The following is a 22595-nucleotide window of genomic DNA, read 5'->3' as shown; positions in this document are numbered from 1 at the left end:
CTCTACCTATATTAATCAAGAAAAAAGGAAGGAAACAAAAATCACCACTATCAGGGAAGAGTCAGGGACATTGCTAGAGAACTTAAAAATATTAAAAAGATGTGGGAACCTATGAACAAGTGCATGCCAACAAATTGACAATTCAGACGAAGTAGACAGATAACTTAAAAACACACGCAAACTATCTAGAGCTAACATCATATACATAACACCTGTGAAAGACAATGTTTTCCCTCTAAGATAAGGAACAAAGCATGGACACCCACTCTCACCACTTCTATTCAACATTGTAGTGGCAGTCCTAGTCCACACAAAAAGCTATACAGGTTGGAAAGGAAAAAAGAAAACTCTCTTATTCACAGACAACATAATCATCTATGTAGAAAACCCTAAAGAATCTAAAGGAACTACAATAAGTAAGTTTAGCAAGATTGTAGGATATGAGGTCAACATGTCAGTATATGAGTCAATTATATTTCTTAAACTTTCAATAAACAAGTGTACATTGAAATTTTTAATTGATACAATTTACAATAGCATCAAAATTGTGAAACATCTAGGGATAAATTTAACAAAAGATGTGTAAGAACGGTATACCCAAAACTACGAAACACTGCTGAGAGAAACTGAAGATCTAATTAAATGGAGGGATATACCATACTCAAGGATCCGAAGACTCAATATTGTTAAGACGTCAATTCTCCAGATATACAGATTCAAGGCAATCCCAATCAAATCCTAGCTGACTTTACTGTAGAAACAGATAAGCTGATTCTAAAATTTATAGAGAAAAACAAAGGACCTATAATAGCCAATACATCTTTGAAACAGAAGTTGGAGGACTTAAACTATCTGATTTCAAGACATATCATAAAGCAAGAGCAATCAAGACAGGGTGGTATACAATTAAATATAAATCAATGGAACAGAATAGAGAATAAGGAAATACACACATACATTCTCAACAGAAGTGTCAAGGTAATTCAATGGGAAAAGAATAGTCTGAATATGTATACGGAAAAAAAACTCAACCCTTATTTCATAAAATACACAAAAATTAACTCAAAATGGAAGAGGTCTAAAATTATAACACTTCTAAAAGAGGAAATAGGAGAAATTTTTTGCCACCTAGTGGTAAGCAGATTTCTTTCACAAAACACACAGCACTAACCTCTAAAAGAAAAAAATTGGACTTCATCAAAATGAAAGACTTCTGGGACTTCCCTGGTGGTGCAGTGGTTAAGAATCCGCCTGCCAATGCAGGGAACACGGGTTCGAGCCCTGCTCTGGTAAGATCCCACATGCCGCGGAGCAACTAAGCCCGTGCACCACAACTACTGAGCCTGTGCTCTAGAGCCCGCAAGCCACAACTACTGAAGCCCGTGTGCCTAGAGCCCATGCTCTGCAACAAGAGAAGCCACTCCAATGAGAAGCCCGTGCACCGCAACAAAGAGTAGCCCCCATTCACCGCAGCTAGAGAAAGCCCGTGCACAGCAACGAACACCCAACACAGCCAAAAAATAAATAAATTTAAAAAGAGAAATTAAAGAAAAAAAAAGAAAAATGAAAGGCTCCTGCTTTTCAAAAAACAGTATTAAGAAAATGGGAAAAGGTCCAGTGGATAAGGCTCCATGCTCCCAATGCACAGGGCCTGGGTTCGATCCCTGGCCGGGGAACTAGATCCCACATGCATGCCGCAATTAAGAGTTCGCATGCTGCAACTAAGAAGTCCTCATGCTGCAACTAAGACGCCCACATGCCACAACTAAAACAAAGATCCCGCATGCCACAACGAAGATCCCGCGTGCTACAACTAAGACCCAGCGCAGCCAAAAATTAAAAAAAAAAGAAAATGGGAAAAAAACCTATAGACTAGGAGAAAATATCTGTAATACATATATCAAAAGTCTTATATCCAGAATATATATAGGAAGAAATAATGTCAATTCTACACAAACTATTCTGAAAATAGAATAGGGAACACTTCCCAATTCATACTACAAGGACAGCACTGACCAGTTACCAAAACCAGAAAAAAGGCATTCTTTCCTTTTCAAGAAAAGAAAACGACAAACTAATATCCCTCAGGAGCATAGATACAAAATCCATAAGATATTGGAGCAAATCAAGAAAACTATAAAAGCATCCACAGACAATAAGGAAACGAATGAACATGGCTGTATTCTGTTGTAATAGCAAGTTGGCCAGTGGCTACCAGGATGCAGGGATTAGGGCTGGGAGAAAATTAGCAAAGGGACACAAGCAAATTTAATGCCCTTTTTATAAAGGTCAAACAAGCAAAACAAAAGATACTGTATACAAAGTTTTCTTTTAATTTTAAAGGGACTAGTCGACCCAAAAATCAGGAGAGGGGTTACCTGAGGCATTAACAGAATGAGATAGGGAAGGACCACATGCAACAGTCTTAGTAATGTTTTAATTTTTATTTTGGTGGTGGGTTCATAGATGTTCCTTCTATTATCACACTTTGTAATTTATATACATGCTACAGATATTCTTTATATGTATCAAATACCAAATTGTTTTTTTTAAGTTTCTAAAGAGAGAAAAAAAAGGTTACATACTCCGTAATTATAACCATGGAAACAGGTATAGGGAAAAAAGATGAACATAAAACATACCTATGGTGCTAGAAAACTGATAAGATATTTTTTCCAGATTCCCTATAATTTGATTGTACTTTTATATTTAAAAACGAACACCTTCTCTATAACATACACAGGAAACCAGTAACATTGGTTGTTGCCAAGGACAGAAATTGGGTGGCTGAGGAAAAGTAATTGAGAAAGAGACCTTTCTCCAAATGTCCTTTTTTACTTTGATTCTGTACTAAAACAATATACAACATATTCAAAACTTTTGAATTTGAACTAAAACACAAAATTTTTAAGTGTTGCCACTATATAGACTTAAATTTTAATCTTTTACCTAATAAAGCTTAAAAATAAATAAATAACAAGTTTTACAAAGAACTACATTGTAATTGTTTTCTGTGGTTCCCAAACTGTGTGCCAAGACACCACAGGAGGCTACCTCACACTCACAGGTGCGCTGCCAGGACATTTCAAATCTCTGAGGGAAACACATCATCTGTTAGACACTGCACAAACTACTAACTTGAGATGGTTTACACTCAATGTTAGATCATGCTACATTCCTTTCAATGATGTCACATCTTTGCAAAGCTGGGTCTTAAGCAGTTGCTGCTATAAAAAGCAAGTACCATGATAAAATAAATGTGGAAAAGGAAATGAGGGTTGTGATGTTCAACCTGATTCCAAGTGTGAGAAACTGTTCAGTGCCCAAGAGGCACATACATCCTACTAGGAAGGAATTACGGTTATTTAAAAATGAAATAAAAATCTCATTTTCACTTACGTGTTTTTTTTTCTAACAGCTACTAAGCTGTCGGACATATATACTTAATAAGTTGTTTAGACTTCATTACTTTGCAAATGGAAAGACCATTTGGTGTTTCTTTTGGCCTAGGATGTATCACGGAAAAAATTCCAAGACATTAAAAGGAGCCATGAACTAAGAAGTTGGAGAACTATATTTGAAAAAAATCCTCTTTCTATAATATAATAGATATGTTCTTTGGGACCACTTTCCAGAAGAAGTAACCCCACTGAAGATCTAACAGGGACCTGAAGTCTTAAGTGTTATCCATAAACTTTATCTTTTTTAGAGCAAGCTAAAGCTAAACTTCAAAGGAAATTAAAACACGATATGATGAATACGGAATATAAGCTCTCCGATTACAGTAAGATTTCTGTAGATAATCAGCTACCTGGAAGACAGTAGTAAGCTTAAGATTACCTAATTACCTTCACCTTTTTCAGTGAAATTTTCCGGATTTACCTCTAGAGATTTAAAAGTTCTACTGATCAGTCAAACTGGAAAAGCGTCTTAGATCAATGACACTACCTACCGTCTGCCCCTCAATAGCAGCTCGCTGGCGCCCTAACACGTCCTGCAGCTGAGTGAAGTGCTGGATGAAGGCCACCACCTCCGCCTGGAAGCGCTGGGTGTGCACATACTGCACGGAGGCCATCTGGAGGCTCACTCGAATGTCGTGGTCCCTCCGGAGCAGCGGGTCGGGCCGGCCGTATCTAGGAGGAAGGGCAAAAATGTGACTCAGACAGCAGCAAGATGCAAATTAGTATTTGAGGAAAACTTGGGTTGACTTAGGGGGTTCCCTAGAAAACAGCTTTATTAAAATGGAAATCCACCAATCAAGTTTTAGAAAGCAAACTCCAATAATTACTTCCTTTCTAAGCTCCCGCCATGTGTTGAGGATGTTAAATAAAAGTCTGGCGTGATGAACAGGGCTATAAACAGGGGGACAGCTTTGGGTGCTGAACCCACTCATGACTCCAGAACTTACTCAGAAGACACCTGTGGTTCAGACCTTTCCCCTGAGGCTCTTTTTCCCTGCCTTTAAGGAAAAGTGATTATTCCTGCTCACTCTTCTAGCAAAGACTGTGACAATATGGGCTTGAAAGGTAATAAAAATAAGACCACGAAACAATTGGTAAAGAAAATTAGGCAACAGAACCAAAGTTTCTGGGGCAATCTGTCTTCTGGAAGCTGAAAGAAGTCTTCTTTTTACTTCAGTGAAATGCAAGCTAAAGAGTTTTAGCATCTACATTCACAGATAAATTAGAAAACTTTTACAAATGGTTTTAAATTTAATGGAACATGATGCCATAATAATAAATTATTATACAGGACACAGCCACTGGGGAAAAGAACTCGTATTAGGTGAGCACCTATTTTGTGTCAGGCAGAGAGTTAAGAGCTTTACATTAATTATCTCATTTATTAGAGAACCGTGCCACTGTGGTAGGTAACAGTGCAAACAAATCAATCTAAATTCTCAGAACAGTATGATATACTTCCTCTGGAAATGAAAGAAAAAGTTCTCAGACATCTTTAGGGACCATTTTTCTCAACTCTGGTTGAACATTAAAATCACTCTGGCAGGACTTCCCTGGTGGTCCAGTGGTTAAGACTCCATGCTTCCAATGCAGGGGGTGCGGGTTTGATCCCTGGTCAGGGAATTAAGATCCCACATGCTGTGCGGTGCGGCCAAAAAATTTTTAAAAATCACTTTGGCAAGTTTAAAAAAAAAAAGAATACTACCACAGACCAGAATATTTGGGGGCAGAGCTGGATACCTATATTTTCTAACAGCTCCCTGAGAAGTTGAAAAACCAGCCTTTTAAACTTTCTGCTTTCTGAGAAAACCATTCTTTAATAACTACATAGGCTAAAAATGCCTTCTAAGTTCTAAAATTGAATATAGATTGTGTTTGTACTGGGAAAAATGTGTAATGTAATTTAAAACCCGTATCTTCAACAACTTTCTCAGGCTGAAATCATTCCAGAACATTCAGAGCTAGATGGAAATTGATCTAACATAGTCCCTTCAATATTTCGATAGAAAAACTGATGCATGGAGATTAAGTGACTTGCTCAAAGTCACATAACAAGTTGGTGTGAAACCAGACTGTAATAATAATCACAATTATTTCAATCATACCCCACTTATTTATTAAGCCTGAGTAGCCCACTTCAATGCAGATGCATTTTAATATAAATCAAGATTCCCCATAACTAGATCAAATCAATTTTACGTAAGATGTTACGACTTTTTAAAACTTTTCTTCATTGTTTAGCTGACAAGAATTTGAAACAACACGCAATTATGACAAAATGTTAAGTGAGAAAAGATCGATATTTTTACTTGAAAGTCTGGAAGATGAGTGCTTCTTCCCCACTTGTAGTGAACCGTTCTCTATAGAACTCTCCATGGGATGTAAGGTCACTCAGAGACAGGCTCCCAATGCTTCCCTGTAAGGCCAGGTCTCCTTCTAGGAATGTTAAAAATTAGAACACATTCTTATGTATCTTTTTTCTGTCACACACCTTAAATTTGCCTGAAACAAAAACTGATATACACATGCCTCAGGCTTTACACCATTTAATAAAACAAAATGTCAAAAGAAAATTTTCATATTCCTACACACCCAGAAAATATTTTATGTACTATTGCAAATAGTCTCAATGCAGAAGTCCAAAGGGATTGAAATAATACTGCAGCATCACACTTTAACACTTACAAGGGGAAAAAAATTAAATGCATACACAATTTAAAGGATAAAACATTTACAAGTACAAATAAAAATGTGATCTCTTCTGAGATCAGACCACTAATTAGAATTAGTGAAATATCATAAGGTCTATTTTGTACTATGGACAAAAGAATAAAGGAGGAAGTGTCAGAGATATGTTAATCAAGCATTAAAAAATGGGTTTTAGTGTGATTTAATTAAAAGGCAAAACTAATGAGACAGACACTGGAGACACAGATTTGAAACTACTCTGACATTACACAAGTAAAGCCTCTAGAAGGTGGGTAGAAGAAAGAAGAAATGTTGAAACGTACACCTGGGGCGCAAACCTATATGAATCATTCTTAACATGGTGTGGATATTGAAAAGGAATATTCTGAACTGTTGCTTCTGTGAAACAAACTTTATCATCATAATTAGCATTACAGAACAATGACTGAGGTGTATATATTTGGCAGGCTAGTTCTGCGCACAATGAACTGAAGACGCATACTTATTTTTGACCCCTAATGTCCTCTAACAAAAATACACAAGCTTCTCCCAATTCTAAAGACCCATCTCTTCTAGGAACCTTTTATAAATTAATTTATACCAGGCATGAAACCTCAATTTTAGTTCATTCCGTCCCCAAAAGACATTCTTATTTTACTACAGAATCAACATTGGAGCTTTGTAATCTTCCTTATTTCATTACCAGTTGCTTAAAAAAGGAGCAGTATTTTATGCACACTGTAAATCCCTCTGATTTAGAACTTGATATAGCTCCTCTCTTGTGTGCTACTAGGAATTTCAACCTATAGAGTCCCATTAGAAAGAATGCTAGCTTTGCTACAATATCCCCCTGCCTAAACCACCCCCTATTGGTGGCTCCCCCTAGGCATGGCAACAGACTGAACACGCGCCCTGGTTTCCCAGAGACGGCCCTGTTATATGCCTGTTTCCCAGCTGTAATTATGAATAATGCCCCCTTCCACTCTCAAAATGTCCTAATTTTAGACAAAGAAATTACATAGTCACCCAGATAGTCTGTTTAAAACACAGATAGACGTCAGGACCCCATCCCAACCTAAAGAATCAGATTCCTGGGATGGGGAAGGAGTTGTGCCGACATGGGCATTTCTAACGAGCTACCCAGATGATTCTGATCCACAGACCAGTATTGGGGCACCACCACCACAAATCATGGCCAGGCTAGTAACCACAACCAAGCCACTGAGCCACACCTTACTTAGCCAGTGAGGACAGTTAGATTGGTAAGCAGGATGTTCAAACTCTACCCGGATTTTGCAAGTCTGATTTTCCCCACTTACCAATCATTTCCAGGTGTGCCACTAATTTGGACACATTTGCTTTAGCAAGCTCACTGGTGGTCTTATTCAGCACGAGAGAGAGCGAATGAACCTAAGAACACAGGAGGTAAAGCAAGGCAAATATTACTGAGGGGAAAAAAGGTAACTTTCAGGCAAACAGCATTGAGAAAGATGCTGCACGTCTCGGGAAATTTGAAGATAAAGCTTTTATTTTACTGATGCCAACTTCATTTCAGCTTTTCTTAGTCAGCCAAACCATAATAAGAGGAGAGAGCTGATAGGAAAGGAACTCGACTGGGTAATCTAAAACCCAGGTTCTGTGGTGTCTTCTCTATGGTTGCCTCGTCTATTCTTTTTTGTTTTGTTCCATTTTTTTTCTTCTGTCTTTTTTCTTTTTTGTTGTTGTTGTTTCTTGGTATTTTTGGTTTTCAGGTTTTTGTGGGGTTTTTTGGCCTCGTCTATTCTTTGTTAGTGAAATGTTTTACATTATAAAACAATTTTTCCCCTTTCTGCATTCATCTCTAATATCGCACTATTCTGTAATCACTCACACAGATTCATTAAGTAAAGTCCACCGTAAGAAATTCGTCAAAGCAAAATGATAAATACACTTAATGTTTAACGTCTTTGGACAAGTATTTAATAGAAGCCCGTGGTGACCAACTGGGACTTCACTTAGGAACTACAATCCAAGATTTTCTTTCCCAGAGACAACTATAAATAGAAGAAAACCAAAATCCTCTGTCTTGGGAACAGCATTCTCTGAAACAAAGAAATACTGTATTGTAATACTGTCATTTTAACTACAAAAAGGACTCTATGTCTATGATTTATTGAGGCAGGTACCTCTGAGTGTTGTCAACGGGGTGAGGCCCTGATTGAAGAGAAGGAAGGAGAGAAGAGGGGATGGAGAACAGATCAAACCCCCATTCATACTCTCTGCTCCCGAGTGGCAGAGCCCAGAGATACTCACCCCTTTATCTTTCATGCCTACCACAAAGTAGGTGCTCGGTACATGTCTGATGAATGGGAAAAAATGGAAAAAGAAAGAGAATAATAGGAGGAAAGGAAGGAGAAAAATCATGTGTAGGGGAAGGCAGAGAAAAAAGGAGGGAATTATTACAGATGGAGCAATGACCCTGGGGGCCACTCCAGCACCACAGAGGTCCCCTTGCAGTAGCTTTTGGACATGGAGAACAGAAGGAGCTCGAGGGAATGAGATCATCGTGAAGGGGGAAGTAAAAACACCTCTAGCCACTTAATCACCAAAAAAACGTATATAATGGGCCTAAAAATGCTCTGCTTGGAGGAATCCAGCTATCACCACCTGAGCCCACTCTTAGCATGGATCTTAGAGTCACTAAAAGTGGGACAACCGGATGTTGTAGACCTCCTGGGTAACTCAACAGGAAGCACTCAGCACCACCTCTGAAGGGTGTTTACCAAAAAGTCAAACCTGAACCTGATCAAGTCTCTAGAGCTAACTTCCATTTCTAAAATTAGAGGATAAAAGAAGTCAAATGGTACCATAAGGACACAAAGAGACAAATCCAGAATGCGGGACACTCTAGGGGACACTAACCCAGTTTCTACAAGACAACTGCATGGGAGGAAAACGTGGGGGGAAGTACCATTCACTGAATGATCATTTCTGCCACACACGTGACGAGGGCCTTACCTACATCATCTCATTGAATCCTCAAAACCCAATGACATAGGGACCATTAAACACCCTACGTTTATTGATGAAAAACTTGAAGGAGAAAGAGGCTAAATAATTTGTCCCCAGCCACACAGCTGTATGGTTACAACAAAAATGCCAGGATTCAAATCCAGGCAAGTCTGACATTCGAGACTTCATTTTTAACACCTGTACTGTTGCTCTCAATAAAAGCCAGTAATGTTCTGAGTGAGAGGGAGATGATGACAATAGGCACATTTTAAAGTAGCTACTATGTACTGGACATGTTGCCAGGTGCTTTACATAATTCCCTCATTTAGTTATCATAGTGAGATGATGGAAGATGAGGAAATGGAGACTTAGAGAAGCTAAGTAATTCCAATGAACTATACAGCCCAAAGGAAAGACAAGAAGTTACTGAAACCATTTATTTCCCCTGCCTCCAGATGGGATTAATGTTAAAACCTTTTCTAAAATACGAATGTCTACCCTTTTGTAACAGACATCCAGAAGACCATATAGCTCCCCTGCCAACAAGAAGAATTTTCTAGAGTAAATGTACAATGACAGCATTTAAGTAAAAAAGCCCACGTTCATTCTTAGAACTTACTTACGGGAGCCAAAGAGGACTGATACCTTGAGATCCAGTTTGGTGTTAACTGGATCCTGAAGTTCAGACTCTATTAAAGTGCTCGACTCTGACTTCACGTTTTGTAGAATGTCCTCAGGCGGCACCTTCATTGCATGGTTGTCTGCAGTGGAGCCAATTCCAAAAAAATCTAGTATCATGACCCAGGTCTGCAGTGTGATCAGCACATCCAAGCAGTTAAAATCAACATCAATGCTCCGGTTAACTCGATTATAACTGGAAGAGAATTCTGGATGCTTCTTATCCACCAAGAATACATTGATATGGACCAAGGAATCATCAAAGTTACTCCTTCCAGCAAGTATCTTGGGCTCCTCTACTGTTGGAGAAGGAGGTGGGGTCAAGGGACAGTCCTTGTCTTGGACTTCCTTTTGCTTCTTCCGGGAGGCTGAAATGGGTCTCTGATACAGCTGAAAGACATTAGGAGCTTCCTCCATGTGGGAAGGGAGAGACCGAGGCATATCCGGATACTCCACGTTGGACACAGAAGGGCAAGACTGAGAGAGATACTCTTTTTGTGCTAAACTAGATGGCTTAGGGGCTCCCCGAGACACCATCAGGTTCTTATATTTGGAATCTGGATTTTTCTCCAATAAGTCTTCCATCAGCAGAGAGCGCAGGGCAATCTGAATGGATAAAGTCTGAGGATGGTCTTTGCTGAATTCCACCTCAAAATCCTGAAATTTTAAGCTCACAAGACCTTGTGCCCCCAAAGTCAGATCTCCACTTAGCTGAACTTGAAGCTCTGATATACAGAAGTTGGCTTGAATCTGGGTAAAAGATCTGACTTCCTTAAAAGACAAGGACTTTTGAGAAGAGTTAGAAAGGCTGCAGTGGCTGAACAATCCGTTCTCCTTCCTTTCAATGGAAGGTTCTCCACAGGTACTGAGGGAAGGCAGAGGAGAGTTAGGGCAAGGTGAGGAGGTGGCACTGACTGGAAGCTTATTCAGATCTTCACTGTACACGAGATTGTCCAGAGTTTGTAAAACCTGCTCATATACATGCTTTGCTAACACCACCTGTATTCGAAGAGAAAAATTCAGTTATTCTGCTATTATCGTCAACTGCACTCATATGCACTGCCCACAGATTTTTTATGGCTTCCCCCGAGAAGTTTTAACTTAGTTGATAGCAAGGACTATCTCTTTTGTTTCTTTTCTGTCCTTACCTCTCTGTGACCCATATCTATTCACAAGACCCTCCCCAAGTACCCCACAGAATAATCTACACAATAAATGTTCAATAAGTGCTATTAACTGTAGGCCTGAATCAGCAAAACACTCTTTCTAACCCCAAAAAACAACCTCAAAAATTGAAGGGAATACTGCCAAAAGTCTAATACCTCTAACCACTAATAATAAGTGGTTATACCTTAGGATTGAGAAACAAGACTCATGGTTCTAAAACTCGCTGATCATCACCAATTAGTAATAACAACCTAAGTTTAGTACAGCTGATCAAACAGTACTTTTTAATGATAATAATGATAATGATGAAGATCCATGATTACTTGTTACTCCCTTACTTTGTTCTTAATTACAATTTCTTAATAAAACTGTCTTCAGGGAAGTTTTTTATTTACTTAAGGACAATTTTTTAACAGAGGCATTCCAAACAGATAAAGAAAAGATAAGAGTTGGAAGGTGATCATTTTGTAACCCCTAAATAAATAACGTATCCCACCACAGTTATCGGTGGAATAAGACCTTACACAAGTGACTGACAGGGAATTTTACAATGGAGGGATCAGGTTCCTGCCACCTGAACACAATCAACAATTTTGGCATCACTGATGTCAATCAGACATTATGTGCCTCCTGATATAATATAACATAAAGTACACTGCACCACCTTTGAAGTGTTCTGGCCAAAAGAAAAAAAAAAAAAAAAAGCCTGAATCCAGTTAAACCTGCAGAGTTAAGTTACAATTTACAGAAAATGGGGGGGACAAGTTCAGTGACACCACAAACTAACAGCCAAATCCAGACTGTGGGACATTCCGCAGGACAACTGACCTAGTTTCCCCAACAAAATAATGTCATGGGGGGAAAAATGAGAGGGAAACTAAATGAATAGAGACCCACAAGATGTACCATACAAATGCAATGTACAGACCTTGTCTGGATCCTGATTCAAACAAACCAAAAGTGAAAAGACATTTTTGAAGCAATCGAAAATGTCTCTGAAATCTGAAAATGGATTAAAATTCAGATGACACCAAGGAATGTTCATTAATTTTGTAAGGCATGATAATACCATTATAGTTATTTTTTAAAATGCACATAGTTTGTAGTGATACATTCCAAATATATAGGGTTAAAAATGGCATGAGGTCTGGGATTTGCCTTAAAATATTTCCCCAAAGGAAAAAAAGAATGGACGAGACACATGTGGCAAAATCTTGGTAACTGCTGAATCTGAGTGATGGGTATATGAGGTTTATTAGACAATTCTACTTTTGTCTATTTTTAAAATCTTTCAAAATAAAATATTTTTTCATTATTTAAATTACTAAATAAATTATTACATAATTTAAAGAATTATTTAAAATAATTTTTTAAGATTTTCATCAAAAACAACAGTAAGTCAATAGTAACCATAAGAATAAGTCAATATAATCCAATAGAATTCACATTATGTGCTATATTTAAGCTGAAAAATTCATCCTAAGTAACCACCACTGATGAGGCAAAAGTTTAAAAGAGAAAAAGGAAAAACCCTAGAAGCCAAAAAGGAAAAGCTTTGGGGAAAGTTCTCTCACCCAGAGACCCATATCCAGGAACCACTGATGTCAAAAAGTATGTATGTTCTGTTAACAGCACTCCAGGGTTACTCCAGAGCAACTGCCAGACAGACTAGTGACCAATTACTGCCCAAGGCCAGGGTCCACTGTCCTAAGATCCTGCCTGTCCTTGCTGTTTTATAATGTTATGCTTTTTGCTCTCATGCCTGTGAAAGCAGGAAAAATGACACTTTCGAAGGAAAAAGGATGACAGATGTACACACACACACACACACACACACACACACACACACACACACCCGGACCATTTCATTTCAATGAGGGGCAAGACTAATTCTCCCTTGAAAGGATCTGTCAACAGCTCAGATAATCAGATTGTTTTACAGGCTGGGCCAAATATGTCAGAAGTGTGACAAGAATTATATTCTCCTGGGAAAGAGAGACTCTGACTTTTTAAGCAATAATTTTCCTCGTTTCTTTATGGCAATGGAATTAAGGATTTGCCCTCTTCCTCTATATAATTCGCCCCTCCTCCACATGAAGAAGGCTAACAAGACTGATTCCCCAGTGATAGAAGGACATGATAAAAGGATTCCATGTTCACTGGAAGAAGTTATTGACAATAATATGAATGATATCTCCTTGAATTTATATATTTTCCTTCCAACATTTTATATATACAAAATATAAATATAACATACGTATGTAATATAAATGTAAAATAATTACATAACTTCAACTGTCCTGACATAAAAATCAATAACGTGTTTACCTGCACCGGATTGACAAATTTTCCTTCGATCTTCATGATGCTAGAAGTTCCCAGGTCATCTGGACTAAGGGAGAAAGTCAATTCAGATTCTCTCTCTATAGGGATCTTCTCCAGTTTAAACTGAATGGTCGTGTTGTTCAGGATGTGAAAAGCTGGCATAAGAGAGAGGAAATGACAGACTGGAAACATTCATATTTACTGCGTTACTGCTGATTAAGTAGAGAGTGTACAGAACAAAGCCCAGGAGTTGCTCCTAGACCAGGAGGGCAGGTTAGCCTGGCACCTGGGGTCTATGATTGAATACAAACTTTGGTAATTATCCCAAGACCAAAACTCATAGCAAGCAGAGGTATAAGATAAATTTATACACAAAAAGTAACAGTTATTTTCATGACATGCTCCACTTGGTGGCTTCAAAATATGGTGCGGTGAACATTAATTAACCCAGGCCAGGGTCCATGTTAAGCTTCTCTTAACCTCCCAAGCTGGCATTTTCCAAACCAAATTACTCATCCATGTCCAGCTTTAGATTGATCCCTCTTATTGGACCTAAGTCAGAATCACAGACAATATAAGGTTCTAAGTTAACAACTTCTAACCCAAGCAGAGAAAGCAATCTTTTGGTAAGTATGTAAATCAATCGGTGAACACATCTGAGAACCATAGGAGAAGTTCTCAAAGGCATTAATTTCTTCACCAATCAATAAGGCCATCTAGGGCTTACCTGATTTCTGTGGATGCCAAGACTAATAGATTGAACTGTTCGGTTTTAGCAGATCAGATCAAGAACACAAACTGGCATTTTATTCCTAGAACCCTGGACCAAACCATTACAGAAGATGGCAGGATACTCAAAGGAGAACATAACATCCATAGACTAAGTTTCATATTCTATTTCTGTCAATCCCTCCAGCTGCCTTAGACTACGATATTTAACTAGGAAAGATCTACAGTTTAGGAATGAAAAAAATCAGATGCATCTGACCAAATTACATAATACTCTAACAGAATCCACCCACTGAATCCCTGTGAATGAACACTCACCCAAGGGGTCCACTTAAAAAAAAAAAATCTTATTTTGCCAAATATGGTAATCAATGGAAAAAGTTGCAAACATACCAACCTAATATGAAGCATTCTATTAAAATTCTATTTTGATTTCTTAAATATTAACTGGGGATAATTCTAAAAGAAAGGTTTTTGCAGTTATTTTAAGCCAAGTACTATCTGCATGAGCTGGGTTTGGAATCTTTAAACAAAATGAGACAAAAGATACACACACTCCTCACCTTGACCTCTATGCAAAGATTCAAAGAAATCATGTCGGGTGAAATGAGCTTCCTCCTGACTGTTGGCACTGGCAGGCCCAGAAGGAGGGCTAAACGCCCGGCTCACTTCAGGCCCAGGGCCCTCTCTGCCTGCCAACTGGGTGCAATTCAAAGAATATAATTTAATGTCTTTGATTTCCACTTGCAGACGGTCACTTCTGGATTCATCATCTCCTGCCACAAAATTCTGGATGAAAATCTGTCCCAAGTGTCCTACCAACAACTCAGGACTCCCAGGCTTCCGAGGGATAGAAACAACTGGTGATTCAATGTTTACGTTCAAGATTAGCTTTACAGTGTCGGAATGAGATGCACCTAGGCCAAAACCATATGTTTCATTTTCTTCTAAGATAAAGGATTCCCGGGCCTTCCTTGGAGTTTCAAAGAGTGATACCATCTCACTGTACTCGGCCGTCTTGGTGGCTAGGACTGTGGTGACTTTGGTGGCTGCGCTTTTCAGCATATTTCGAAAATTTTCTTCCAGCTCATCCATGGACAATGTCAACTCCTTCAAAAATTTAGCAGAGTGGTTGTAATGCAAGGAAGCCATCTTGAGGTTGAGAAAACATTCCTGTTTAAATTTCTCAACAAAGGTGAAACTCAGAGCTTCAGTGAGGGCTGCATCTTCCATTCTGACAAATACAGATTCAAAGTAGCCAATATCACTGATGATATTTTCATAGCCTATGGAATTCCCAATGCTGACAACATACTGGTTCTTAACATTCTCCTGTGTCAAATCCATAAGCTGCAAACAGCCAAGAGAACCGTTCATGTCAAATGTGCTGCCCATGGAGACGTTAACCTTGGTGCCACCTATACTTGCTGTTGCAATTTTTCTGCCATATTTCTCTCCATTTGCCATCCCCACTGTCCGAAGGAGCAGTAGGTTAAGTCTGTGGATTTCCACTGCAACCTCGGTGTTTTGTTCACATGTAGATCGGTAAGCTCCTTGTTCCCTAAAGCTTCTCTCAAAATCAGTCCTTAAAGGTTGAGGACTCAAATCATCTTTTTCCTTGGGAAAGGATTTTTGAAGAAAACCAATCAGCTCCACAATTGTCTCTGGATTTAGGATGATATCCAAATTATTCACCTGTAATGAAATCACCTGAAGAGTGCTATCCAAATTCATCGACGGGCACTCTGAACTCACAAACTGATACTCCAGTTTTATGAGGGACTCCTGTTCTTTGGTGAGAATTCTGTCGAGAGAAACACTAGTGGCTGATCGGTCGTTCAGTGTGGCAGCATTAATGAGGTGGGCCGTGTTGGATCCAGAGACAGGAGACTGGGCTCTGCTATCCCGGAGGCTTCCTGTTGGGATATCAAAGCTCAAGTTCTTATGAGAGGCCATCAAAAGGTCAAAATCAGCACCATATGTCTGCATGGTGTCCACCAGGAGCAAACCATGAACCGTGAGGGAGACTTCAGCATCATAAGGCCTCTTCACAAAGTGAGCGTTGGTACCAAATACCTTGAGCACAGAAATGTACCGGCCGTTGCTCTCAACACCAAGCTGCATACAGTTCACTTTAAACTCAGCCAGGAGGAGCTGTGACTCCACCAGAACCTCCCGGGTATGCTGCTCCAACATCACGATGCTCTGGGTTAAATTCATCACCGAGTCTTGCAAACTTCCCCGCTGTTCCCCTTGGGGAAAAATCTTCTCCTTAATCTGAGTGTCAAAAGTCTTCATTTCTGGGGTGGTCAGGAGAGCAAAGCAATTCTTTAGAGCAGATATTTTATCTTCATTGATGTGGATCTTTAGGTCTGGTAGGTTGCCTGAGAGCACGGCTCCGGGGTACTTGGGATCTGAAGTATAAATCAATCGGCGTTCTAACTGTAGGTGAACATTGAATTTCTCGACCACATGGGTCGGTCCCACATCAATATCCTGGACATGCTTCCAGTTGTCCTTCACTCGTCCAACCATGATCTGGAGGTCCAGGAAGGACAGCGAGTACCTCTCATACATCTTCGTGCTCATTAAATGTGCTTGAAGCTGCTCTTCACTGAATTCAACTCCAGAAAATGGAGGTGTTTTCTCCCTATTACTGCTGCTTGTCTCGGGAGGTGGGGTGTTAGGAGGTGTGGCAAGAGGGGTCTTATATTCGTCATCACTAAACTGATTCTCTTCAGATGCTGACCCGTCCCCACTCTTCCTCTTGGAGTCATCTGCAGATGAAAAAAGAGAAGATTCAAAGTATATGTCTGCTCTTTCCCTCCTCTTCCCTTTAACGTAAGAATTAAGAAAAGTAGAGAATCAACCACCCCAATTTAAAAAATAAATGGATGAAAACTCCAAGCATAATATTCTGTATTTACCATTTATGCAGCGTAAGCTTATCTATTGATCTGGAAATCAAAACACAAAGAGTAAAAGTGTATGAACATGAGAAAAGACGGAGACCTGCTAACATAAGAACATATGTCAGGGTGCAGAAACCAACAACCTGCTGCCCAAAACTGCCCCCACCCCCAATCTCAGCTGCACTGCGTGAGCTGCCATCACCAACCCTTCTTACGTCACTCTCCATATTTGTTTACTTTTTCCTGTATTCATCTATGCGTTTTGTCCCCTCCCCCCACTAGAATGTTCCAAAAGAAGAGGTCTCCTCTACCTTCCTCAACACAATACCCCTAGTGCCTAGATCAATGCTTGGCAAGCAGCAACTGCTCAATATGTCATGTTCCAGCCCCAGAATTCACACTCTTAACCCCCTCTCTTCTGCACCCAAGCAGTGCCGAGACAACAAAAACACATCGCTGGGTTTGGTCACCTATGTCTCTGTTCCATGTTTGTGTTTCATGAATTCAAGTAGTTGCTTTCTGTGGTTGTGTGATCCTTTTCTTCAGATACAATTCCCTTTTCACATTCCCCTTAGGGCCAAACTTTTCCACTCCAGCTCAAATCCTCTACCCTCTTCTCCTCTTCTGGTCTTTCAGTAAAATAAGATAAGGTTGAGATTGTTTGATAAGCTTCCTCAATCTCTTTTATCCAATGAATCCTCTCTTTCCTCCCTCCCATCTCAAGGTAAACAATGACTATTTTTTGGATCTAATAATAGTAATGAAATTACCTTCCAAGAGTCTTTTTAGGTATGTCCCTAATATCCCTAAATAGATTAAATCTCTATTCCTGAAATTATGTACTGAGAAGTAATGTTTATTAAAATACAAAACGTTACACAAGAAATACAAATAAAAACCACAGTGAGATACTACTACACAGTCATAAAAATGGCTATAATCCAAAAGACAGAAAATAACAAACGTTGACAAGGATGTAGAGAAACTGGAACTCTCATACAATGCTGGTGAGACAGTAAAAAGGTGCAGCCATTTTAGAATCTGGCAGTTCCTCAAAATGTTCAACAGAGTTGCCATATGACCCAGCAATTCTACACTGAAACAAACCCAAGAGACTGAAAATATATGTCTACACAAAAGCCTATATATGAACGTTCATACCAGCACTACTCATAATAGCCAAAAAGTGGAAACAACCCAAATGTCCACCAACTGATGAATGGATAAATAAAATGTAGTATATTCATACAAGGGAACATTATTCAGTCACAAATAGGAATGAAGTATTGATACAGGCTACAACGTGGATAAACCTTGAAAACACTATGCCAAGTGAAAGAAGTCAGACGTAAAAGACCACATATTATATGACTCTATTCACATGAACTGTTCAGAACAGGCAAATCCACAGAGATAGAAAGATTGGTGGTTAGCAAGGGCTCGGAGAGGTGGTAATGGAGAATAACTGCTTATGGGTTTAGACTGTCTTCTTGGGAATGATGAAAATGTTCTGGAATTAGATAACAGTGAGAGTTGCACAATTTTACCAACATACAAAAGACAACTGAATTCTACATTTTCAAATGTATCTCAATAAAGCTATTATTAAAAAAGTAACAAGTGAACTTTGGAGTTACAAGATGTTAAATACCCCTTTTTTTAAGCTTTACTTGGTTTAGCACAGAGACACATCAATCTACCACAACATGTCTTCATTACTTCACACTCACACTGTACCTTGGGTATTGGTCAAGAGCATTCTGCCTAGATCCACAACAACCAACACGGGATTCTTGAATTTGAAATCATCAGGAAATATCACCTGAGGGGCAGAAATGTCTAGTCGCACAGTCCACCGTTTACTCTCCTCCTGTAAAAATAAAACAAATGACAATTAAATAACCTTGAACTGCAACTGCTGACAGTGGGCAGCTTTATCAGCTAGGGCTCAAGGCTTCCAGAAAGCCACACTAGGGTCACAGGATGACATAATGGTCTCTGATAGTAAAGCAAAATGTTTAAAACAAAAGTGGATCCAAATGTTTAACGATCTGAGACATTACCACAGGCAAATGTCTGAAGTGGGAGAAAAAAATTGGCAAATTACTGGTTTGGGGGGTTGTTTGCTCTTTGATTTTGATGATCAATGGTTTAAGAAAGGTCTTATTTCTAAATGTATAGGACTTAATACTTTAAAGTACTGTAGAAGTTATACAATTCAAATAAAAGTAGAAATCCAAATATTTTTATTTATTCATGGATATTGCTAACCATGAACTTTCAGGCCAAAATACCTTAGTGGAAAACATAAGCTTTGACATTTGAAATATAAAAAATAGACCAGTTCATGAATTTGTTAACAGTTCTTCCCTGTGACTAAAATTAGCTAATTTATATAAATGCTATCAAAAAAAATTATATGTAGTAAAAAGCTAATTTATATAATTATACGTAGTAAAAGCTACATGTAGGAAATTATATGTAGTAAAAGCTGATTTATATAAATGCGATCAAAAAGAAACCTCTTGGTCTAAGATCATCAGAAGGTATTAAATGTTGTAATTTGTGTTAAAACACTAACAAAAACAGAAAACAGGACAAACTCTCCGGCCCACACTGCTTACCCCTGAACGTTTTCCTCTGAACACTGCTGCCATGCCTTACACTCCCAGCTGGCTCTGCACCTTCCGAAGAAGCCACACTGACCGCTCCACCTACTGCCGCATCTCGGCAGCACACCTCCAGGCCACAGGGTCAGAAACCCAGTTTTTTTCTTGTTTTGCTTTTTTTGGGTTTATTTTAAAATTTTTATTGGAGTATAGTTGATTTAAAATATTGTGTTAGTTTCAGGTGTACAGCAAAGTGAATCAGTTACACATATACATATATCCACTCTTTTTCAGATTCTTTTCTCATATGGGTCATTACAGAGTACTGAGTAGGGTTCCCTCTGCTATACAGTAGGTCTTATTTATCTGTTTTATATATAGTAGTGTGTATGTGTCAATCCCAATCTCCCAATTTATCCCTCTCCTCTACCTTTCCCCCCTGGTAACCATGTTTGTTTTCTACATCTGTGACTCTATTTCTGTTTTGTAAATAAGTTCATTTGTACCATTTTTTTAGATTCCACTTATAAGTGATATCATACGATATTTGTCTTTGTCTGACTTACTTCACTCAGTATGACAATCTCTAGGTCCATCCACGTTGCTGCAAATGGCACTATTTCATTCTTTTTTATGGCTGAGTAATATTCCATTGTATATATGTACCAAATCTTCTTTATCCACTCCTCTGTTTTTTTGTGTGTTTTTTAAAATTTATTTTATTTATTTTTGGCTGTGTTGGGTTTTCATTGTTGCACGCGGGCTTTCTCTAATTGCAGTGAGCAGGGGCTACTCTTCGTTGCGGTGCACGGGCTTCTCATTGCAGTGGCCTCTCTTGCTGCAGAGCACGGGCCCCAGATGCCTGGGCTTCAGTAGTTGTGGCACGTGGGCTCAGTAGTTGTGGCTCACGGGCTCTAGAGCGCAGAGCTCAGCAGTTGTGACACACGGGCTTAGCTGCTCCACGGCATGTGGGATCTTCCCAGACCAGGGCTCGAACCCATGTCCCCTACACTGGCAGGCAGATTCTCAACCACTGCACCACCAGGGAAGCCCCCACTCCTCTGTTGATGGACATTTAGGTTGCTTCCATGCTGTGGCTATTGTAAACAGCACTGCAATGAACACTGGGGTGCACGTATCTTTCCCAATTATGGTTTTCTCCAGATATATGCCCAGGAGTGGTATTGCTGGATCATATGGCATCTCTATTTTTAGTTTATTAAGGAACCTCCATACTGTTCTCCATAACGGTTGTACCAATTTACATTCCCACCAACAGTGTAGGAGGGTTCCCTTTTCTCCACACCCTCTCCAGCATTTACTGTTTGTAGATTTTTTTGATGATGGCCATTGTGACCGGTGTGAGGTGATCCCTCACTGTAGTTTTGATTTGCATTTCTCTAATAATTAGTGATGTTGAGCATCTTTCCATGTGCTTTTTGGCCATCTGTATGTCTTCTTTGGAGAAATGTCTGTTTAGATCTCCCATCCATTTTTTGATTGGGTTGTTCGTTTTTTTGATATTGAGCTCCATGAGCTGTTTGTATATTTTGGAGATTAATCCCTTGTCGTTCACTTCATTTGCAAATATTTCCTCCCTTTCTGTGGGTTGTCTTTTTGTTTTGTTTATGGTTTCCTTTGCTGTGCAAAAGCTTTTTAGTTTAATTAGGTCCCATTTGTTTATTTTTGTTTTTATTTTCATTACTCTAGGAGGTGGATCAAAAAAGATATTGCTGCGATTTATGTCAGAGTGTTCTGCCTATGTTTTCCTCTAAGAGTTTTATAGTCTCCAGTCTTACATTTAGGTCTTTAATCCACTTTGAGTTTATTTGTGTGTCTGGTGTTCAGAAACCCAGTTTTGCTGGACTGTTGAGATGGTCCTGGGCTCTCCCTTTCTACTTACGGCATCCTCGTGTCAGCTGGTCACTTAGCATCACAAAGTGACCATCCTTCCCAAGAATTAAAACTGGGGCATCATTCTAATTGTTTTTCTTCTGACAACAGTATGTGAAAGGGGGTGTTCTTAAGTGAAATATTTACAAAATGTCAGGTCTAGAAAACGGAACAAAGACGAGTCTTGAGACTGTTCCAAGATGGGTACAAGGAAGAAATATGATCTCGTCTCAGTCATTTGTTTTTATTTATTAAACCCTGACGGTACAAGACATGGGATTTTATTTTTTGCTAACTGGTAAGTATTTCCTAGATTCAGTTCACTTAATCAGTGTAATTGATACAACCATGTCTATCTATGTAGGTAAAGAACTTACAAAGAACGCCTTCCTCTTCCCCGCCCCCCAAAAAGAGTATTTATTACGCCTACTTACAATGAAATCACCCACTAGCAAACGATCAAGAGTCTGTCGGATTTCCGCCTTGGTCTGCATCTTCAGCCTGTTATACTGTCTTCGGGCAGCTTCAGCCACTCTCAACTCCAGTTCAGACTGATAACCAAAACCTGCAAGAAGGGAAATATACAGGAGAGTCGGAGAGTCAGAATTTTCAAATGGCTGGGTGAAAGAAAGCACTGCAACATCTATTGTCACCAGGGATTTCCACCAAAGCTAGAAAACAGTCTGTACAACAACAGTTCCTTACTCCAGCCTGACCTGGTGCCATACAGGGTAACAGGAATGAGGCGAAGATGGGCGAGAAAGGCACATCCTTTCAAAACATCCATGTGGAGAAAGGCAGTATGTGAGGGAAGGATACCTAAGTTACTAGAGTTTCTAGAACCAGTTTCTGAAAGATTCCAAACTGTATTTCAAAATTCTTAAAAGCATGACATTACACTGAAAGAGCAATTGGAATTTAGAAGTTGTATATGCCTTCTACATTCTATCAGTGACAGAGCAATGAAGCCAAGATATTTATGGCCACTGTTTAAATGAAAAGACTCAAAAAACTAGACCAAACACTAAAACAATTGTTACGAAGCGGGAGAGACGGGATACATTTAGGAAGGTACCATTGTTTTACTGACTTCCTCGTCAAACAGAAGTGCTTCTTCTGCACGTACTGTCTCAAATCTTTTT

At 39.2% G+C, this 22595-nt stretch overlaps 1 protein-coding gene across 5 annotated transcripts in view; it reads right to left on the bottom strand.

The window, feature by feature from the left end:
• VPS13D (vacuolar protein sorting 13 homolog D) overlaps positions 1–22595 on the bottom strand; it is a 247617-nt gene that overhangs the window by 196578 nt on the left and 28444 nt on the right. For all 5 annotated transcript variants that reach the window (XM_036858737.1, XM_036858753.1, XM_036858761.1 and 2 more), the window contains 8 exons: positions 21888–22018; positions 18689–18821; positions 14603–16816; positions 13314–13465; positions 9786–10817; positions 7469–7559; positions 5771–5897; positions 3953–4133 (listed from right to left, as the gene is read on the bottom strand). In XM_036858737.1, coding sequence (XP_036714632.1) covers positions 3953–4133; positions 5771–5897; positions 7469–7559; positions 9786–10817; positions 13314–13465; positions 14603–16816; positions 18689–18821; positions 21888–22018 — 4061 coding nt within the window. The remainder of the gene's footprint in view (positions 1–3952; positions 4134–5770; positions 5898–7468; positions 7560–9785; positions 10818–13313; positions 13466–14602; positions 16817–18688; positions 18822–21887; positions 22019–22595) is intronic.

Source organism: Balaenoptera musculus, chromosome 1 (assembly GCF_009873245.2).
Source record: "Balaenoptera musculus isolate JJ_BM4_2016_0621 chromosome 1, mBalMus1.pri.v3, whole genome shotgun sequence".
Lineage (NCBI taxonomy): Eukaryota > Metazoa > Chordata > Mammalia > Artiodactyla > Balaenopteridae > Balaenoptera > Balaenoptera musculus.
Note: the sequence above shows the minus strand (reverse complement) of the source record. Positions and strands in the feature narration are given on the sequence as shown.